General features: G+C 39.8%; 4 protein-coding genes across 4 annotated transcripts; 1 reads left to right on the plus strand and 3 right to left on the minus strand.

The window, feature by feature from the left end:
• Positions 1-520: 520 nt before the first annotated feature.
• On the plus strand, positions 521-5,362 carry GMII (golgi alpha-mannosidase II). Its single transcript, XM_086239142.1, has 4 exons — positions 521-1,179; positions 1,512-1,661; positions 1,922-1,954; positions 2,055-5,362. The coding sequence occupies exons 1-4, from the start codon at positions 634-636 to the stop codon at positions 4,791-4,793; spliced, it is 3,468 nt and encodes a 1,155-aa protein (XP_086095268.1). The 5' UTR covers positions 521-633; the 3' UTR covers positions 4,794-5,362.
• A 162-nt stretch (positions 5,363-5,524) lies between these two features.
• Positions 5,525-9,377, minus strand: LOC147288644 (ADP-glucose pyrophosphorylase family protein). The gene is made up of 14 exons (XM_086239143.1): positions 9,112-9,377; positions 8,920-9,017; positions 8,638-8,817; positions 8,482-8,542; positions 8,318-8,364; positions 8,118-8,210; positions 7,894-7,984; positions 7,385-7,433; positions 7,152-7,268; positions 6,906-7,053; positions 6,633-6,725; positions 6,469-6,537; positions 5,994-6,036; positions 5,525-5,884 (listed from the first exon to the last, which is right to left on the minus strand). Exons 1-14 carry the CDS (start codon positions 9,167-9,169, stop codon positions 5,784-5,786), a joined length of 1,248 nt encoding a protein of 415 aa, XP_086095269.1. The 5' UTR covers positions 9,170-9,377; the 3' UTR covers positions 5,525-5,783.
• A 288-nt stretch (positions 9,378-9,665) lies between these two features.
• LOC147288645 (aminoaldehyde dehydrogenase 2, peroxisomal-like) lies at positions 9,666-13,246 on the minus strand. Its single transcript, XM_086242627.1, has 15 exons — positions 13,091-13,246; positions 12,848-12,990; positions 12,646-12,726; positions 12,370-12,518; positions 12,056-12,148; positions 11,847-11,970; positions 11,638-11,703; positions 11,482-11,548; positions 11,204-11,280; positions 10,992-11,105; positions 10,821-10,898; positions 10,576-10,727; positions 10,410-10,470; positions 10,121-10,227; positions 9,666-10,035 (listed from the first exon to the last, which is right to left on the minus strand). Exons 1-15 carry the CDS (start codon positions 13,200-13,202, stop codon positions 9,945-9,947), a joined length of 1,515 nt encoding a protein of 504 aa, XP_086098753.1. The 5' UTR covers positions 13,203-13,246; the 3' UTR covers positions 9,666-9,944.
• Positions 13,247-13,796: 550 nt separating this feature from the next.
• On the minus strand, positions 13,797-17,452 carry LOC147288646 (zinc transporter-like protein). Its single transcript, XM_086242444.1, has one exon. It carries the CDS (start codon positions 17,240-17,242, stop codon positions 14,222-14,224), a length of 3,021 nt encoding a protein of 1,006 aa, XP_086098570.1. The 5' UTR covers positions 17,243-17,452; the 3' UTR covers positions 13,797-14,221.
• Between the last annotated feature and the right edge of the window lie 594 nt (positions 17,453-18,046).

The raw sequence follows: 18,046 nt of genomic DNA on the forward strand, positions 1-18,046 counted from the left end.
ATAGAGTATGACCCTAACCAATAGTAATAAGTTTTTAACCAATAGAGTATGATTTATTACTATTGGTTTCTGACCTATTCCGAAATAAACTTTTAACTATTGTATCTGTATTAGTTATTAACTTGATTTAATCCTAACCAATGTATCGGTATGAAGTAAACACAAGATCATAAAATAATCCAAATCCTATTTGTTATTACCAAATTTACTACAGTTCAATGACGTAAATTGTAATTGCTTGATATGCTGCATAACATGTGTTGTGCTTGGCAAAGGAATCTACTTTACTACTTGAGTCGATATCATCATTGTAAATTTGTAATAGGTATCATAGGTCAGATCCTTTTACTATTCCAGGTTGGAACAAAATGAAACAAGTTCTAGTTGTTATTCTGCAAATGAATCCAACGGTCCGATTCGAGTATTGACTTGAAAAAACTGAAGAGGACTCGGTTGCGGGCCCCACCCCGCACCATCAACAGAGTTGGTCCTCTCCTCTCCTTCTTTTCCCAGTTGAGTTCTCCACCATCAGCATAGATCATATCACTCAGAAAAAAAGAAAAGAAAAATTAAAATAAATAAAACATCAGACAGACAACCTCAGCGGCGACAATTTAACCTACAACAACAAGAATGGCCTTCTCGTCGCGTCGAGGAGGGTGGGCCCACTCCCTCCTACCCTCCTCCTCTTCCAACCCGAAACCCAAGCTCACCCGAAAGCCTCGCAGGCGATTACTCCTCCGCGACTTCATCTTCGCCAACTTCTTCACCATCGGCCTCTCGATCTCCCTCTTCTTCTTCCTCCTCATCGTCCTCCGCTACGGCATCCCGCACCCGATCGCCTCCCACTTCAAATCCAGGGGCCCCGTCCGCTTCTACAAGCCCCGAAAGCCCGTCACCCGGAAACCCGTTTCGACCGATTCGGGCGGCAGCGGCGCCCAGGTCGACATCACCACCAAGGACTTGTACGACAAGATTCAGTTCTCGGATGTGGATGGCGGGCCGTGGAAGCAGGGCTGGCGGGTCGGGTATAAAGGGGACGAGTGGGACTACGAGAAATTGAAGGTCTTTGTGGTGCCCCATTCGCATAACGATCCGGGTTGGAAGCTCACTGTGGAAGAGTACTATGATAGGCAGTCTAGGCATATACTTGACACCATTGTCGACACGCTTTCCAAGGTGAGCAACTAGGTTTCTTCTTCTCCATGTGTTTGTTTTCAGCTTGAGCTTAAATTTTGTTGATTTGTGAATTAATTTTATCATGGGTTGTCTTGTTTTGAATGATTAAAGGGCTCTGTTCTTGGTACTAAGCTTTTTAATGTACAAATGAGTTCAAGTTTCTGATAAACTCTGTGTTTTAGTTTTATAGTTTGAAGGGAGCACAAGTTACAACAATTTCATTTTTGTTATTAAAAAAAAAGACCCCTTTTGTCTTTTGTTTTTTTGTTCTAGTAATTGTCTTGAGTTTCTGTGAGATTCAGTAAAGTACTAAAGTGGGCTTGGATGTGTAGGACCCCCGGCGCAAATTTATATGGGAAGAGATGTCTTATCTGGAAAGGTGGTGGAGGGACTCTTCTCCTCTCAAGAGGGATGCATTCATCAATTTGGTGAAGAATGGTCAGCTTGAAATTGTTGGAGGTGGCTGGGTAATGAATGATGAGGTAATGTTCATAGGCTTTTATATAAGCTTATCTAATGTCAAAACTTAAACCACATGCTTGCCCTATTGGTTTATCACTGACTAGTTTTATCTGAGAAATTCTGTTATAGCAACTTCCCCTCTACATCTAGAATACAAGTCTTTTCTTCCCTGGTCAGAATTTAGCCCTGCTTAGACTACTCCTAGTACATGAAGTGATTGTGTAACCGATGCCTTTTATATTGTTGAAGCTTAATACATCTGTTGCTCTTCTTGGTGCAGGCTAATTCACATTATTATGCCATAATTGAGCAGGTACATTAAAAGTTTTTTATTTTTTAATTGTATTTCTTACAATTGTGTACATCTCTTATGCCACTGAATTGCTTCTTTGATTTTTGTGCAAATGCATCAGATAACAGAAGGAAATCTGTGGTTGAATGACACCATAGGTGTTATTCCTAAAAATTCTTGGGCGATAGATCCATTTGGTTACTCACCTACCATGGCCTATCTTCTCCGCCGTATGGGTTTTGAAAATATGCTTATTCAGAGGACCCATTATGAGCTGAAGAAGGAACTTGCACTGCATAAAAATTTGGAGTATATATGGCGTCAGAGCTGGGATGTGGATGAAACTACTGATATTTTTGTCCACATGATGCCCTTCTATTCTTATGATATTCCACATACTTGTGGGCCAGAGCCTGGTATTTGTTGTCAGTTTGACTTTGCTCGAACTCGTGGCTCTGTTTATGAACTTTGCCCGTGGGGAGACGATCCAGTAGAAACTGATCAAGAAAATGTTAAGGAGCGGGCATTTACACTACTAGATCAATATAGGAAGAAATCAACACTGTACAGGACAAATACACTTCTTATTCCTCTTGGAGATGATTTCCGCTACATCAGCATTGATGAGGCTGAATCTCAGTTTAGGAATTATCAGATGTTATTTGATTATATTAATTCAAATCCCAGTTTAAATGCAGAAGCCAAGTTTGGAACTTTGGAAGACTACTTTCAAACCCTTCGTGAGGAGGCTGAAAGAATAAATTACTCACTTCCTGGTGAGGTTGGTTCCGGTCAGGTTGGAGGTTTTCCTTCTTTGTCAGGTGACTTCTTTACTTATGCTGATAGGCAACAGGACTATTGGAGTGGCTATTATGTTTCAAGGCCTTTCTTCAAGGCTGTTGATCGAGTACTAGAGCATACACTTCGTGCCACAGATATGATGATCGCTTTACTGTTTGGGTACTGTCAGAGAGTGCAATGTGAAAAGTTGCCCATGGTCTTTTCCTACAAGTTGGCAGCTGCTAGAAGGAACTTAGCTCTTTTTCAGCATCATGATGGTGTAACTGGTACTGCTAAAGATCATGTGGTCCTGGACTATGGGACTCGGATGCATACTTCTTTGCAGGACTTGCAACTTTTCATGTCTAAAGCTATTGAAGTACTGCTTGGAATACGTCATGATAAAAATGATAATAATCCTTCTCAGTTTGAGCCAGAACAGGTGAGATCTAAATATGATGTTCAGCCTGTTCATAGATCAATCATGGCTCGTGAAGGAACTCAACAGTCAGTGGTCTTTTTTAATCCTTTGGAGCAGACAAGAGAAGAGGTTGTGATGGTTATTGTTAACCGGCCAGATGTTACTGTTCTGGACTCAAACTGGACATGCGTTCAAAGCCAAATATCTCCTGAATTGCAGCATGATGAAAGCAAAATTTTTACTGGAAGGCATCGCGTCTACTGGAAAGCTTCTGTTCCTGCTCTGGGGTTGCAAACGTATTATATCACTAATGGGTTTGTTGGATGTGAAAAGGCCAAACCAGCAAAACTAAAAGTCTTCTCAAAGTCTAGTCCTTTATCTTGCCCCACTCCATATGCTTGCTCAAAAGCAAAAGATGATGTGGTTGAAATCCAGAACAGGCACCAAACACTCACCTTTGATGTTGAGCATGGTTTGTTGCAGAAAATAAGCTATAAAAATGGTTCCCAAATTGTTGTGGGTGAAGAAGTAGCTATGTACTCTAGCTGGGGAAGTGGAGCCTACCTATTTAAACCCAATGGTGATGCCGAGCCCATCATTGAAGCAGGTGGCCAAATGGTGATCTCGGAAGGCCCTTTGGTGCAGGAAGTATATTCTATTCCAAGGACATCTTGGGAGAAGAGCCCCATTTCTCATAGCACCCGTATCTACAATGGAGAGAATACTATACAGGAGTTTCTGATTGAGAAGGAGTATCATGTTGAACTTCTCGACAAGCAATTCAATGACAAGGAATTGATAGTTAGATACAAAACAGATATTGAGAACAAAAGAATATTTTTTTCTGATTTAAATGGCTTTCAGATGAGCCGGAGAGAAACCTATGATAAAATCCCAATTCAGGGCAACTACTACCCTATGCCGTCTCTTGCATTCATGCAAGGATCCAATGGTCAGCGGTTTTCTGTCCATTCCCGGCAGTCATTGGGTGTGGCAAGCCTTAAAAATGGATGGTTGGAGATTATGCTTGACCGTCGTTTGTTAAGAGATGATGGACGTGGTCTTGGACAAGGAGTGATGGATAACCGTGCAATGAATGTAGTCTTCCACATCCTAGTGGAGTCTAACATTTCTTCCACATCAAACCCAATTTCCAACCCATTGCCCCTAAGCCCCTCTCTTCTTTCTCACTGTGTTGGTGCTCACCTAAATTATCCGTTACACGCATTCATTGCCAAGAAGCCAGAGGAATTATCAGTGCAGCCACCCCCAATATATTTCTCTCCCTTAGCTGCTCCCTTACCATGTGATCTGCATATTGTAAGTTTTAAGGTTCCCCAACCTTTAAAATACTCTCAGCAACCGCGTGAGCATTCTAGGTTCGTCCTAATTTTACAGAGACGAAACTGGGACTCTTCATATTGTCGGAAGGGCAGATCCGGGTGCACCCGTGTTGCTGATGAGCCTGTGAATCTGTTTTCCATGTTCAAGGAGCTTGCAGTGTCGAATGCGAGAGCCACTTCCTTAAATCTTTTGCACGAAGACACAGAAATGCTTGGGTATGCTGAGCATTTTGGAGATGTTGCTCAAGATGGACAGGTCCTTATCTCTCCAATGGATATACAGGCTTACAAGTTTGAATTACGGCCGCACAAATGAATGTACCAGACACTGATTTCATTTCTGTATTCTCATGGATGCTGCTTCAATGGGGTTCATGGCTAAGGTAATGACATGCCACAGGCTTATAAGTTGGAATTACCGCCACACCAGTGGATGTTCTAGTGACTGATTTCACTACGGTATTATCATGGATGCAGCTTCAATGGGATTAGTAGCAAATAAGAGTGATTTTTCATATCCTACTATCAACATGATCAAAGCAGGATTATATGTTTGCTGCTATATTTTCAATACATCTGGCCAAATGTCAGCAAGGCAATTCATACGAGTGGTGATACAGTGTCAAAGATCCAGGGTTGCTCTTCTTGAGCAAGTCAATTGAAAGACATGAATGAGCTCGGAATTTTTTTGTTGTAAAACTGCTCTTAAGCTCAATTTGCGACCCTTTGTATGAGCTTTTAGGGACTAGCATTGATTTGTGTTTAACGATAGTGAGACCAAGGACGATGTTTAGATTTCATTTAATATATGAGTTTGCATTTTTGTAATGGTTACAGAGGCAATATATGAAGTTTGTACTGGTACTGTTGTGACCAATTCAGATCTATGTGCTGCTTTTGAGGTTTTAAAGAAAGCCATGCTTTATTACGAGTCTTTAAAGATTATGAACAGTTGTAGTTCAATACAATCTATATGAGACTGTACTCCAGCCCTTCTTGAATTATAAGTATTAATGTGATAACTGTAATCAGAACCAAAATTGGCAATAAAATAATAAAAAACATTTCATTCTTATTTAAAATATTAACTATTAGCCATCATACAAACAAATGAATGGGATAGAACTTGGAAGAAACCATATCAAAGTTTTTCCTTTCTGTTAATACATAGAAAATGTTGCCCAGTTGTGCTTGTAGTTCAATCATACAAAATATCACGGTTAACCAAAATTATTTAAGAAGAGGATGCTGGCAAGCATACGGGCAGCAAACAAAACTAGAAAGCCTTTGTAATCTCTCTTCGTCGTTATAAAATGATTTCCTCCTGTACGCTAACATTAAGAGTCTTATTTGGGAGAACAATGCTGTTAATCACCACAACTTCGTCTTCAACAGTCACTGCTTCTCCTAAAAAAAAAAAAAGAGATCTCAAAATTGTTCAACTGCATTGGAATTTCTTTGTGCATCAACAAAATCGAATCATAGAAGAAAGAAATGAGAAGCCAAGCATGCGTACCAAGGATGGTAATTCCAAGCTTTGCATTGTAGTCTCCATCAGCCTGAACCAGTCAATTAAAGTTTAGTCACCCACAAGAATAAGTCAATTAAGTTTTAGTCAGCAATAAGGAATACTGCCCACAAGTTTGGTTTCAACAAAGATCTAAAAGGGATTAGTAAGTTACTAGTCTCAATCAATGAGCCTTCTATTCTTTATTCAGTATTACCTTCTTTGCCTTCTTTTTTCATTCAGTATTACCTTCTGTACCTTCTTTTTTAATCAGTCTTAAGATCATCCTGGACATAAACTTTATTTCCTAGCTTAAGAATGGAGTTCCATATATCTGGCATTTCCCTTGGATTTTTATTTTAAATAGTTTCTGTAGGTCAGAGTTTTCCTTATCCTATAGTAGTTGAGAGGTTAACTCTCTCTGAATTTGACATCACCTAACAAATTATAATATGACATGATGCAACTACATCACTAGACTTGCCTGGACACGTGACCATTTCCCAATAGATGACTTCCATCCAACAATAGAATGTATAACAACTGCATTTTCCTGTCATCAAAAAGAACATTTAATTTTGAATAAATTGAATAAAACATTAACATTAGATTGTAGTTCTAGTTTTTTGATAGGTACCACTTTAATACCTTAATTTCCACATCATCCAAGATGATGCAACTTATAAGCCTTACTCCTGCACCTACACGAACATTAGCTGAAACCGACACATTGGGACCAATCTGTGCACAAAAGAGACTCACTTTAGAAGGAAGCATTAATGCAGAATATCAGTAATGATTGTGCTGCATCCACTATATTCACTTTCCTACTTCATTGAATCATGTACTTTATTGAATCATGTCCATTCACAAACAAGGACAGAACAAAATGTATATTCACAAAAGATGAAATGGAACTACCTTCGCAGTAGGATGTACTTTTGCCGATGGATGAACATAAACATCACCAACAATTGTGGCATTCTTGATACCATCTCCACTAGCCAAAAGATGTGCAGAGTTAAATCGGAATTGAGAAAGATACAACGCCGAACATTTCAAAGACATTCTGTAATGTTAAACAAAGATTATTATAAGGAAAATGATGGTAGAACAAAAAAGGAAAAAAGGAACAAGACATGAAGTTATTAGGCAAAATTACTCTACCCTGGAGTCTTGATCTGTTCCCAGAAATCCATGGTCTCATATGTATACAATTGCTTCTTTCCAGCAAGAGGTGACAAAATATCTTGATCCAATCTGACAAAATCTGTAGGTAGATTCCTGTTGAAAGGATGTATATTTATATGAAAACTTACACAAACTTAGGCTTTCAACGATCAAAAGATGTAAAAAGTAAAATGCCCCAAAAATACAATATCATTGTGTAAGAAGCCAACCTTGTTGCAGACTGGAGGGCTTCAAAGCTGGAAATACGACGCAAATTGGCTGCAATTGACGAAACACAAGTCACACTCCCTCAAGGAGAAATTTTCTTGCATATTGCAAATTGAATTAAACAATCATATTGCATCATAATTCAAACTTCATGAGATGATTTTGAGTATTCAATGAAGTTCCAACATATATGCATTTATAGACATTAAACATAACATAAATAAAAATCTATAACAGGTTTGCTGATATACTAACATCTGCTGAAGTGTAGTGTCTCGTATAATATCAAGGAAATAACAAATAATTGATTCACTAGCAGTGGAAATTTTTCTGCAGATGAACCTATATCTATTTTATATAGGTAAAAGAGAAAAAGAAAAGGAATACATGTTGAGGCCAAATTTCTTCTCAGTTGTTACGCATCAAATAATATAATGTTTGTAGAGCCAGAAGCTAATCCAAGGTACAAACCAACCCACAACTAATAATGTATGTAAAGAAAAAGACCAACCTCTGCCTTCTCGGTGAGTGGAGACATCTTGAATGGCAGTAAAAATATCTGGAGTAAATACATAAACACCACAGTTTATCAAATCACTCACCTGCATTTTTCAAAAATAGTTAACCTTACAAGATGTGGCTTGGAATTAACAAAAAAATAAAAAAGAACGATTAAGGTCATCAAGCACAAATTGAATTAACAAAATCTAGACATTAACTGCATCATGTACATACGAATGTCTCAGGTTTCTCGGTGTAATGCAAAACTTCTTTGGTGATTGGATCAGCAACCAACTCACCAAACTGGTTAGCAGATTCAGCAGAAACCTACAGACGCAGCGAAAAAAGGAAAGAACTTCATCAATATGGAGCGGAGTAGCAACAATATTGAATATTTTTTGTGTGAAAAGAAAGCAGTTTGTCGACACACCAACCTTGATTACTAACATTGTACCCATCCCACCATATCTTTTATGAGTCTCTGCAAGAATGAACAAGAACAGCAAGCAACAGAAGCAATTACTTTTCCCAAGTCTTATCCATAATTGAAACCAATAAAACTCTAGTTAACAAACAGAATAAGAAAGACAAAACACACCAAGCATATCTGGAAGTGGAAAACTGCAGCAAACATCACAATTCAGCAAAAAGATATGTGACTGCCCAACAAATACAAACACAATATATAAGTAGGAAATTATGATATACACAAGAATAGAAAGAAACTAAGAAGAGTTGAGCAGAGAATTGAAACCGGGCTGTCTTCCATGATAAAATCTCTGAAGTAATAAAGGCCACCAGCGGAGCCATGCGGCTTGTCCTCTCTCAAGTACCTCACTGGCACTTTGAGCTCATTGGAAATGGAAGACACATAGAGTGTGAATTCGCGCTCCTCGTAGAATCCAATTAGAAAGATTTGAGCCAAATTGGGTATCTAAAACATAATATCAAGCATTCAGAATTCATTACTTTAAATCTAAAAGCGAAATTCTTTATTGGGATTTTGGTTAAAGATTAAAAGAAAGGCAAAGCCAACCCTTTTACAAGCTGAAATGGGGTGGTGCACCATAGCCTGCCCAGCCAATGGGAAGAGCGGTTTCGGAGTGTTGAATGAGAGAGGCCGAAATCTTGTCCCTGCCAGAAAAACCAAAAAAATCAAATCAAATCAAAAAAGCGTAAAAGAAGAAAATTTTGAGAAGAAAAAAATTGTAGAATTCTAAAATAGTACCTTTGGTAGGACCGCCCACCATGATCACAGCGACGACCTTCTCCTCCGAGCTCTCCATGTCGGAAACGGAAACCCTAGATCTTGAGCTGGAGAATTTAGTAGGTCCTCAACTCCTCCTCATAGGCCAAAGTGATTCAGATGATTCTACGAGCGAGTGAGTGTGTGTGCAGGGGAGGGAGACAAGTTGAAACTTCGAAGAAAGAGAGAAGTTCGTTAGTGACTCATTGTCCAAACTCCAAGCCTTTAATGCCTCTTTACGACTTTTTGCTTCTAATCACAACTTTGCCAACCGGATCTCAGAGGAGAATATTATATGAAACCAATCACCCAAACGACGTCGTTGGGCTCACGGTTCGGTTATATAAGCGCACGGGCTTTAAATTATAAGTTGATGGACAAGTGGACCATTTTGTCAATAACATCTCTTCTTCTTTTTTGAATCAATTTTTTTTTTTTTATTAGAAAAGGGATTCGAACTTGGGACTTCTTTTATTGGGGGAAAAATGTCATTAGACTAAGGACTAATTGGTAAATCAAGTTAATAACATCTCCTCCAACATATTGGTGAGAGAAATCACATAAATATTTTATCAACATTGAGATAGTTCATTGAGATTTGTGGGTAAGGTACTAGTCTGCTAGAGCATATATGGCATACAATGGCTTACAAGTTACAACATACAAGCAGATCCCACAAATCATTTTTAATTTATTTACATCCTGTTTTGTTTTCTAATATACACAACAGTGCATTACATGAGATTCAGTCATAGGACTCATAACTTTCATCTTTATTTTATTTCCCTGAATTTGATTTTGGATTATTTCTGTTTTCATTGCTTTTGGGGGGCAGAATACCATCCCCATGGCTCATCAGAGATGTACTCTGTGACCTGCTTTATGCTCAAGTAGTTTTCCAGGCCCCTGCAAGTGCAGCACCATCAGATAAACAAATGATCCAAGGTCTTGTTTGAAACTTGTACTGTGGCTACAAATTAATGTGTCATACCATTCGCCTAATTCGCGCCCAATTCCACTGCGCTTGTTGCCTCCCCAAGGGGCTTGATTAAAGCAGGGCTGTGAGCAGTTAATCCATACAATCCCTGACTGAACAGCCTGTAAAACATTAACGGAAATCAAATGTTTCTGGAAATATGCAGGATATAGACCTCAGCTTCAGATGCTATGCATGAATTATAAGGACTGATCAGTTCCTTTCTCAGATTTTATTCGCAGAGTTTGGTGTTCCAGTATATGCACACGCAGACATCAAAAAATGTTCCGTTCGATCATCTTACCTTGGTCAAGCGTTCACATCTTTCCAGATCCTTTGAAATCACAGCAGCGCCCAAGCCATAACTATGAAAGACCAGAGGCAAAGGCATTAAATATTACTTGCTTGTCAAGCCACTATAAAGACAAAACAAGTGTCGGAAAGTATTAGAGGAAAAGAATTTGGCTCACTCAGTGTCATTTGCTAGTTCAATGGCTTCATTCTCTGTAGAAAATGTTTTGACGCATAAAACAGGTCCAAAAACCTCCTCCCTCCAAATCGACATTGAGGTGGTAACATCTGTTATGATTGTTGGTTCAATGAAAAATCCTTTCTTCATATGCTGCCATTCATCCATACAATGTGGTTAAGATTACAAGAGAAGATGCTGACATGATCATTATACTAAGAAAGCGAGAAACAAGCTGGTTTTTACTTGAGGACAGACACCTCCGTATAGAATGGTTGCACCTTCACTCTTGGCTGTTGAAATGATATTCATTATCTTTTCATACTGAAGAAAACAGAACATTTTATTTAGTAGGGTCCAAATTAGCCAAAAAGATTGTTTGACAGAACTAAAAATCAGCTAAGCCAATATTAATACCTGTCCTTTACTTATAATGGCACCAAGCCTGCAACCTTTTTCCATGGGATCAGAGATTTTGATGTTTTTACTCCAGTCAATAAGTTTTTCCAGGAACTCAGCTGCAATGCTTTCCTGATATCAGGGCATATTATAATTATTATTACAATTATTGATGCTTAACTAGAAAAAATTTGAGAGAGACAACAAACTGGTCTGATTCTCAAACTTACGTGAACAAGAAGGCGAGATGTTGCACTACAGATTTGACCATTTGTCAAAAAGCAGCCAAAGATAGTCCATTCTGCAGCTGTTGAAACAAAGGAAGGGTAGATGTTGATGGATATATCAACAGAAAAGTATATTTGTACTTTCATTGCACATTCAGGTATTTCAGGCTTAGAGTCACAAAGGATGGGAAAAGTTTTACTAGTAGTAACCAAATTTCAGTGTGACACAGGTTCCAGGATCTTATTAGACAGTAAAATCTTCCCTCCTCAAGGCCGCTTACCATTATCAAGGTCTGCATCCTCAAACACAATGATTGGACTCTTTCCACCAAGTTCCAATGATACAGGCTACAAAGCATCAATATACTGGATCAAAAGACAAATTGATAAGAGAATTGATATTTGTGATTTTATATTCACAAAATGTAAGACAATACCTTGACCCTTTGAGCTGCAGCTGTCATGACCTTGATTCCTGTTGCTGTACTTCCAGTAAATGCTATCTGATTAAAGAACAAACACAACTTAATTCACTATTTAGGTGAAGTTACAAGATGAAGGGAACTGCATAAGTGACTTAGTTATTATGCAGGATGTAATATTATATAGTAGTTTTTCAACAATTTGAAACAGATTAAAGTTGGACCTTGTCAACATGAGGATGAGATGACAGAGGGGCACCAGCTACTGAGCCTAACCCAGTCACTATGTTAAGGACACCAGAAGGAAGTTCCACCTGTCTGCAAATTTCAGCCAACTCCAAACAAGTCCTGCAAATAATGAGGATGATAGGCACAGCATCTAGTTAAAGAAGCATAATTAATAATTAACAAAGAAAATAGATGAAACTCTCACACAGATGCCAACTCCGATGGCTTGAGTATAGCAGTACATCCAGCAGCCAGAGCAGGAGCGACCTTCCATGAAGCCATCAAAAGAGGGTAGTTCCTTCATCACACAGAAGAATTTGGTATTATTTTACTTGGAGATCTTGAAGATCAACACTATTCTAGTAATCATCAGTCATATGATATACCAACTGTTCTTTCCTTTCTCTTTTACTTTCTATTTTTCAATTCTAACATGCACAAATTTCAGAATAAGAAGGTAAAACAAAAAAGGAAACCAAATATAGATGAACAAAGAAAACGGAATTAACAGATACCAACCAAGGAGTAATAAGGGCAACAACTCCAATGGGTTCCTTAAGGATATGGGTCTTAAATGACTGCTGCTGTATAGAGATTGGAGTCCTTTTCTTCAAATCCAGTGCCTCTGCAAGTTCTGCATAGTACTTGAAACAAGAAGCAGCACTTTCCTGAAGGACATAATTAAGCCAATTTAATTTTCATAAAATTACATATCAAAATTTCTTGGCCCAAGAAATTAAATTGGTGTCGACAAATTAACCATACTATACAACAAGGAGTGTATATAGACAATACCATATCAGATACTGCTTCATCTAGTGGCTTCCCAGTGTCGATGGTTTCAAGTGTGGCCAGTAGAGTCTTCCTCTCCAAAATCTGCATGGAAATATGAAGAAAATCAAGAACACGCAGATTATGAGATTAACCTTTTCAGTCAAAAAAAAAAAAAAAAAAACAGCTTTTCAATAGTAGCAGAGCTGAAATCTGTAACTTATACCATGTCAGAGATGGCACGGAGAAACTTAGCACGATAAGCACCAGAAGTAGAGGCCCAATCCTTTCCTCTATTACTGAAGAAGGCCCTGCGAGCAGCATCCACTGCCATATGCACATCTTCAGCAGTGGCAGCTGGTATGTCCCCTGGAATATTGGGACCAAATGAATATTGATTTTGAATTGAAAGAGAACAAAGAACAAAGAACAAAGAACAAACTGTGAAACTAGTAACTTAGTAACTTACCTACAATGTCTTCAGTGGCGGGGTTGATGATTGGAATCCGTGTCTTGAGAAGTGGTTCTCTCCATTCGCCGGCGATGAACAACTGACGGGAAGGAACTGGTGGAACGGCCATCAATAATTGATCAATATGTTTGTCAATTGTCGCACAAAGGAAAGGATGACTCACCATGCATGCATTATGATCATTTCTTCTTCAGTGGACTTTTCTCTATCGTCCTCTCCTGCGGGTCTTTGTCATATTATTTTTATATTTTCTTCTCTTTTTCATAAAGCTTTTTTAATTCCAAGTTCAAACTTTTAGTTACTATCGTTTTCTCTTTTTCGGTTGTCGCCTCGTGGTGTTTTTTGGTTAATCACTCAATCACGCATTCACGCCCCATTTCAAGTCTACCAACGATACAATATTTTGGATTTTGGGGTTGTCAAAATTCATTACTCTCGCCTTGCACCTCTTTTTTTGTTGCTTGTAAGTTGAAATTTCCATTAACCATGAACACAGTAAAAACACTTGCTCAATATTTGCTGGGAGATGTGATGTGACTACTTAATCTAAAATCTAAATATCTTTTTATCCAGATCTAAAAATCTAATCATGTCATCCATTCTGTAAATTTCCACAACTGGGTACACTATGAATTAATGCAAGTACAGCTAATCTTTTAAACCGACAACCAATGAAGAATAAAACCCAAATTACTCATGGACATGAACCACAAAGTACATGTATTGCTTGCCAAAAAGTTAAATACTCAATAAAACTAACGCCCTTTGTTTCTTTACATGTCCACTCAATTACATTAACCACAAACATCAACTATCAGGCTTCATGACTGGAGCAAAAGATGCATGCTGATTGCTGATCTTCAAGCAGAAAAGATTAGTATCATAAACCTGGTAGTGTTTGACAAAATCATCTCATGTTTTTCTGAGCTCCAAGACGTATCTGAAGAAGTTCCATAACCATGACAAAATAGTACTGGAGAACCAATCTGCCGCTGACAGGCTCATCGAAGGAGTTGATCAGCAGCCAATTTTCAGAAAATCACTTTGGAGTCCACACCAAATGGGCTACTCTCTCACTTGTAAATTCTGACAAAAGGTGATGAAAGTCATCAAATGGCATTATGCTATTTACCCAACACATTCCAACTGCAATGTTAAATCCTTGATTCCAGCTTCATGTAGTACGTGTGACACCTGTGTCTTTGCAGAAGCCTTGTCAATATCTGTTGAAACGTGAAGATGGAGTGTCCCCACTATGTCTGAGTTTGTGAGACTCCATACATGCAAGTTCTGAATGCCAGAAACCCCCCTCATCTTTCTAACAGCATTAAGAGCTTTTCTCAAATCCTGCTCGTGTGCCCTGGGAACTCTTTGGAGCAAAATTTCTGCAGAATTTCTGAGTAATGGGATAACTGAAGATATGATCAAGACAGAAATGAATATTGAGCAGGCAGGATCAGCAACAAGCCATCCCTTGTACTTAATTAAAAGGGTTGATATGACAACTCCGACACTACCCAAGGTGTCAGCCAAAACATGCAAAAATATTCCTTCCATGTTGTGGTCAATGTGGTGATGGTGATGCTTAGCTGATTTTTCTCCATCAGTTGGCAGTATTTTCAGCTGGGATTCAAAGGTAGAATGCCTTTCAGAATCTGAAAACTGCACATGGGTGTGGGAACCTGCTCCTTGAATTTGGGATTCTGCCACTTTATGGCCTTCAGAGAAATGAGTGTGTGGGCTTGTTGAAGAACCATGGGGTAAGCTTCCGTGAACATTGTGGTTCGCATGTTGATGATCATGCTGGCTATGATGATCACGGTGGTCATGCTGGCTATGATGATCACGGTGGTCATGCTTGCTATGATGGTCATGCTGGTCATGCTTGTCGTGCTTCTGACTATGATCATGCTGGTCGTGCTTCTGACTATGATCATGGTGGTCATGCTGGTCATGCTGGCAGGCATGGTCATGCTGGTCGTGCTTCTGACTATGATCATGGTGGTCGTGCTGATGACTATGATCATGGTGGTCGTGCTGATGACTATGATCATGGTGGTCGTGTTTCTGACTATGATCATGTTGGTGACCACCATGGCCAAGGTGGTCATGCTGGTGACTATGATCATGGTGGTCATGCTGGTGACTATGATCATGGTGGTCATGCTTCTGACTATGATCATGGTGGTCGTGCTTCTGACTATGATCATGGTGGTGACCACCATGGCCATGGTGGTCATGCTGATGACCATGGCACTTGTTGCTCTCGAAAGTTTGATCCTTACAACCGACATAACTGACATGTTGATGTTCATGATGGTCATTATGGGAAACATGTATACACTCCTCAGACTTTCCATGACCATGTCCAACAGAGTCATGGGAATGTTGGTGATGATGGGAGTGGGAGCATGATCCAGATCCACCATGGGCATGATGATGCTCCTCATGAAAGAAGATTAAACCAACCACATTGACAAGCAGCCCTCCAACTGAAACAACTAATATACTGCTAGTTGAAATCTCCTGAGGGTCCAAAATCCTCTCAAACGACTCCAACACTATTAGTGCTCCAACCAAAACTAGGAAAACAGCATTTGTATATCCCGAAAGAACTTCAAATCTCCCACGACCGTAATTATACTGATTATTCGCAGGCAGACGTGAAATATATGAAGCATATAGCCCAATTGCCAGGGCAGCACAATCAAACAACATGTGACAGGCATCTGATATCAGCCCTAGACTATTGCTCATGAACCCAGCAATAAATTCCACAAACATGTATCCAGTGTTGATCAGAAGGAAAAGTGCAATCTTGCGGGACTTCCTCTCACTCAAAATGTGCCTAATCGGCTTCATAATGGAGGCAGTAAATGATTCTGAAGACCCCATCCCCAGTTCAAGATAGTTTGAATAATAAGGATCCAATTCTCTAACAGCAATGTAGAGTAACATACCACAAAGCAGTAGTCCCCAGAGTGATAATTCAGGAAAATAGAACAACTCCAAAACGAGAGTACATAAAAAGGTAACCAAATACTCTCTCCGAAAATCTTTAGAACTCACTGACTTGTCATCACTATAATTTTCACTCAGAAGTACCCCAAAAACAACAGTGTTTGCCAGAGGCCAAACCAAATTTCCAATGGATACTTCATCATCCTCAGCTTCAAACATGAAAAGACTAACAACAGCAGGAATGAAGAGCACAACAGTTGTAAAAAACAAAGAAAGAACCCGAACCCGCTTCCGACCCAATTGCCTAATTGTTCCCCAATTCATTGAAACGCGCTCGTAACACCCCAAAAACCCAGATAGAAACGGAAGCAACATTGGCCAAATTCTCACGCAATCCACTCTTGGAAACACATAAAGTCCCAATTTTTCAAACTTAGCAGAAAATGGGAAGCATTCAATCCGATCCCAACTCATAGATAGCAAAAGTAATCCGGAAATGAGAGCGAGAAACCCACGAACCTTGGAGGACCGATGCATCGCGCCACCAAGATTCTGGTTCCGGGCCTCTGCCAAGAACCGTGCCGCAACATTTCCGGACATTTCGGCGAGGATCATGGCGGCGGTGCCACAATATCGAAGCGCTTGGAAGCGGAGGAGGAAGACGACGGCGAGAAGAATGGACTTGGCGACTAAGAGTCTGTGCTGGGACTGTGTGATCAAGGTGAGAGAGAAGATGGGTTGGTTTTGTTTTTGGCGAAAAGGGTCTTTGGAGGAAGAGGTGTAGGAGGTGAAGAGAGAGAACGAGATGGTGAGGAGGAAGGAGAGGAGAGAGACGAGGAAGGAGAAGGGGAAGAGAGAGAAAGAAGGGGAGGAGCGAAGGAAGGGGAGGAGGGAGTAGAGGGAGCGGAGAGAGAAGAGGAGGAAGAGGAATGAGAGAGAGGATTTGTTGTTTGTGGCGTTGAAGGGTTTGGGGTTGAGAGAAGAGAGGCGATATTTGGATGGAGTTGCGGATGGGGTTGAAGAAGAGAAAGGGTAAACTGGGTATGATCTCGATGTGGTGGTGGTGGTGGGTGTGGTGACGAAGGCGGTGGGTGTGGTGGCGAAGGTGGTGGCGGTGGGGGGTCGTTGAGGGAGCGAGAGCCGGTGAGGCCTGTGCTGGTGGTGGTGGTGGTGGTGGTTATCGGCCATGTTGGTTGTTGCTGGTTCGAGACGGTTCGGGGGTCTGGTTAGGGACTTCCAAGAATTTTCCGAAGTCAGTGATGAACTGATGACTGAAGATGGGTCTGATAGATCCGAATGGAGTCTCGGACCCAATAAAGGGTCCGATTCCGAAGGAGAAGACTTTTCTCGGCGGAGGGTCTATGGACCATTAATGAGTCCATTAAATTTTCTCTGGAATGGTCAATGTTTCTACTTTCTGGAATGAATGAATTGGCTCTTTGACCAGAAAGACGTGGGGCTTTGACTTGTTAGAATGCTCTTGTTTTGGGTCTGGGCCTTCCCACTGTTTTGGACACTAGGTTCACTATAAACTAGATTATGGGCTGAGCCGCTCTTGCCAGACATGGATCTAAAGCCCAACATTTTCTTCAATGGCACCTCCTCTGATTTATCTACTTTTCTCCCAATTAAAACGTACTCTTATTTATATGATATGGCTATATGAGTAACATGAAAAGAGCAATGCGTACAGCGATTTGTAAAAACTATATATATTTAAAAAGAAAACCTTTCAGAGGTCGAAGAGAGCAAATTAAGATTGGGTCAAAACTGTGATTTCAACGGCAATAATGCATGTTTACCCAATTAATTATATTCCCTAACAAAAATGTGGCAACAAATTTAATTTAATTTCACAAGAATGGGAAGCATTAGACTCTTATTTGAGGCGAATGGAGCTAATTGACAAAAAACTATTCCAACATGCTTCGATGGAGAGTCACCTTAAAGCCTACAGTAGTCTCATTTGCACCGTCGTGTCTCCATTAAACA

Source organism: Dryas octopetala, chromosome 4 (genome assembly GCF_963921425.1).
Source record: "Dryas octopetala chromosome 4, drDryOcto1.1, whole genome shotgun sequence".
NCBI classification, from domain to species: Eukaryota; Viridiplantae; Streptophyta; class Magnoliopsida; order Rosales; family Rosaceae; genus Dryas; species Dryas octopetala.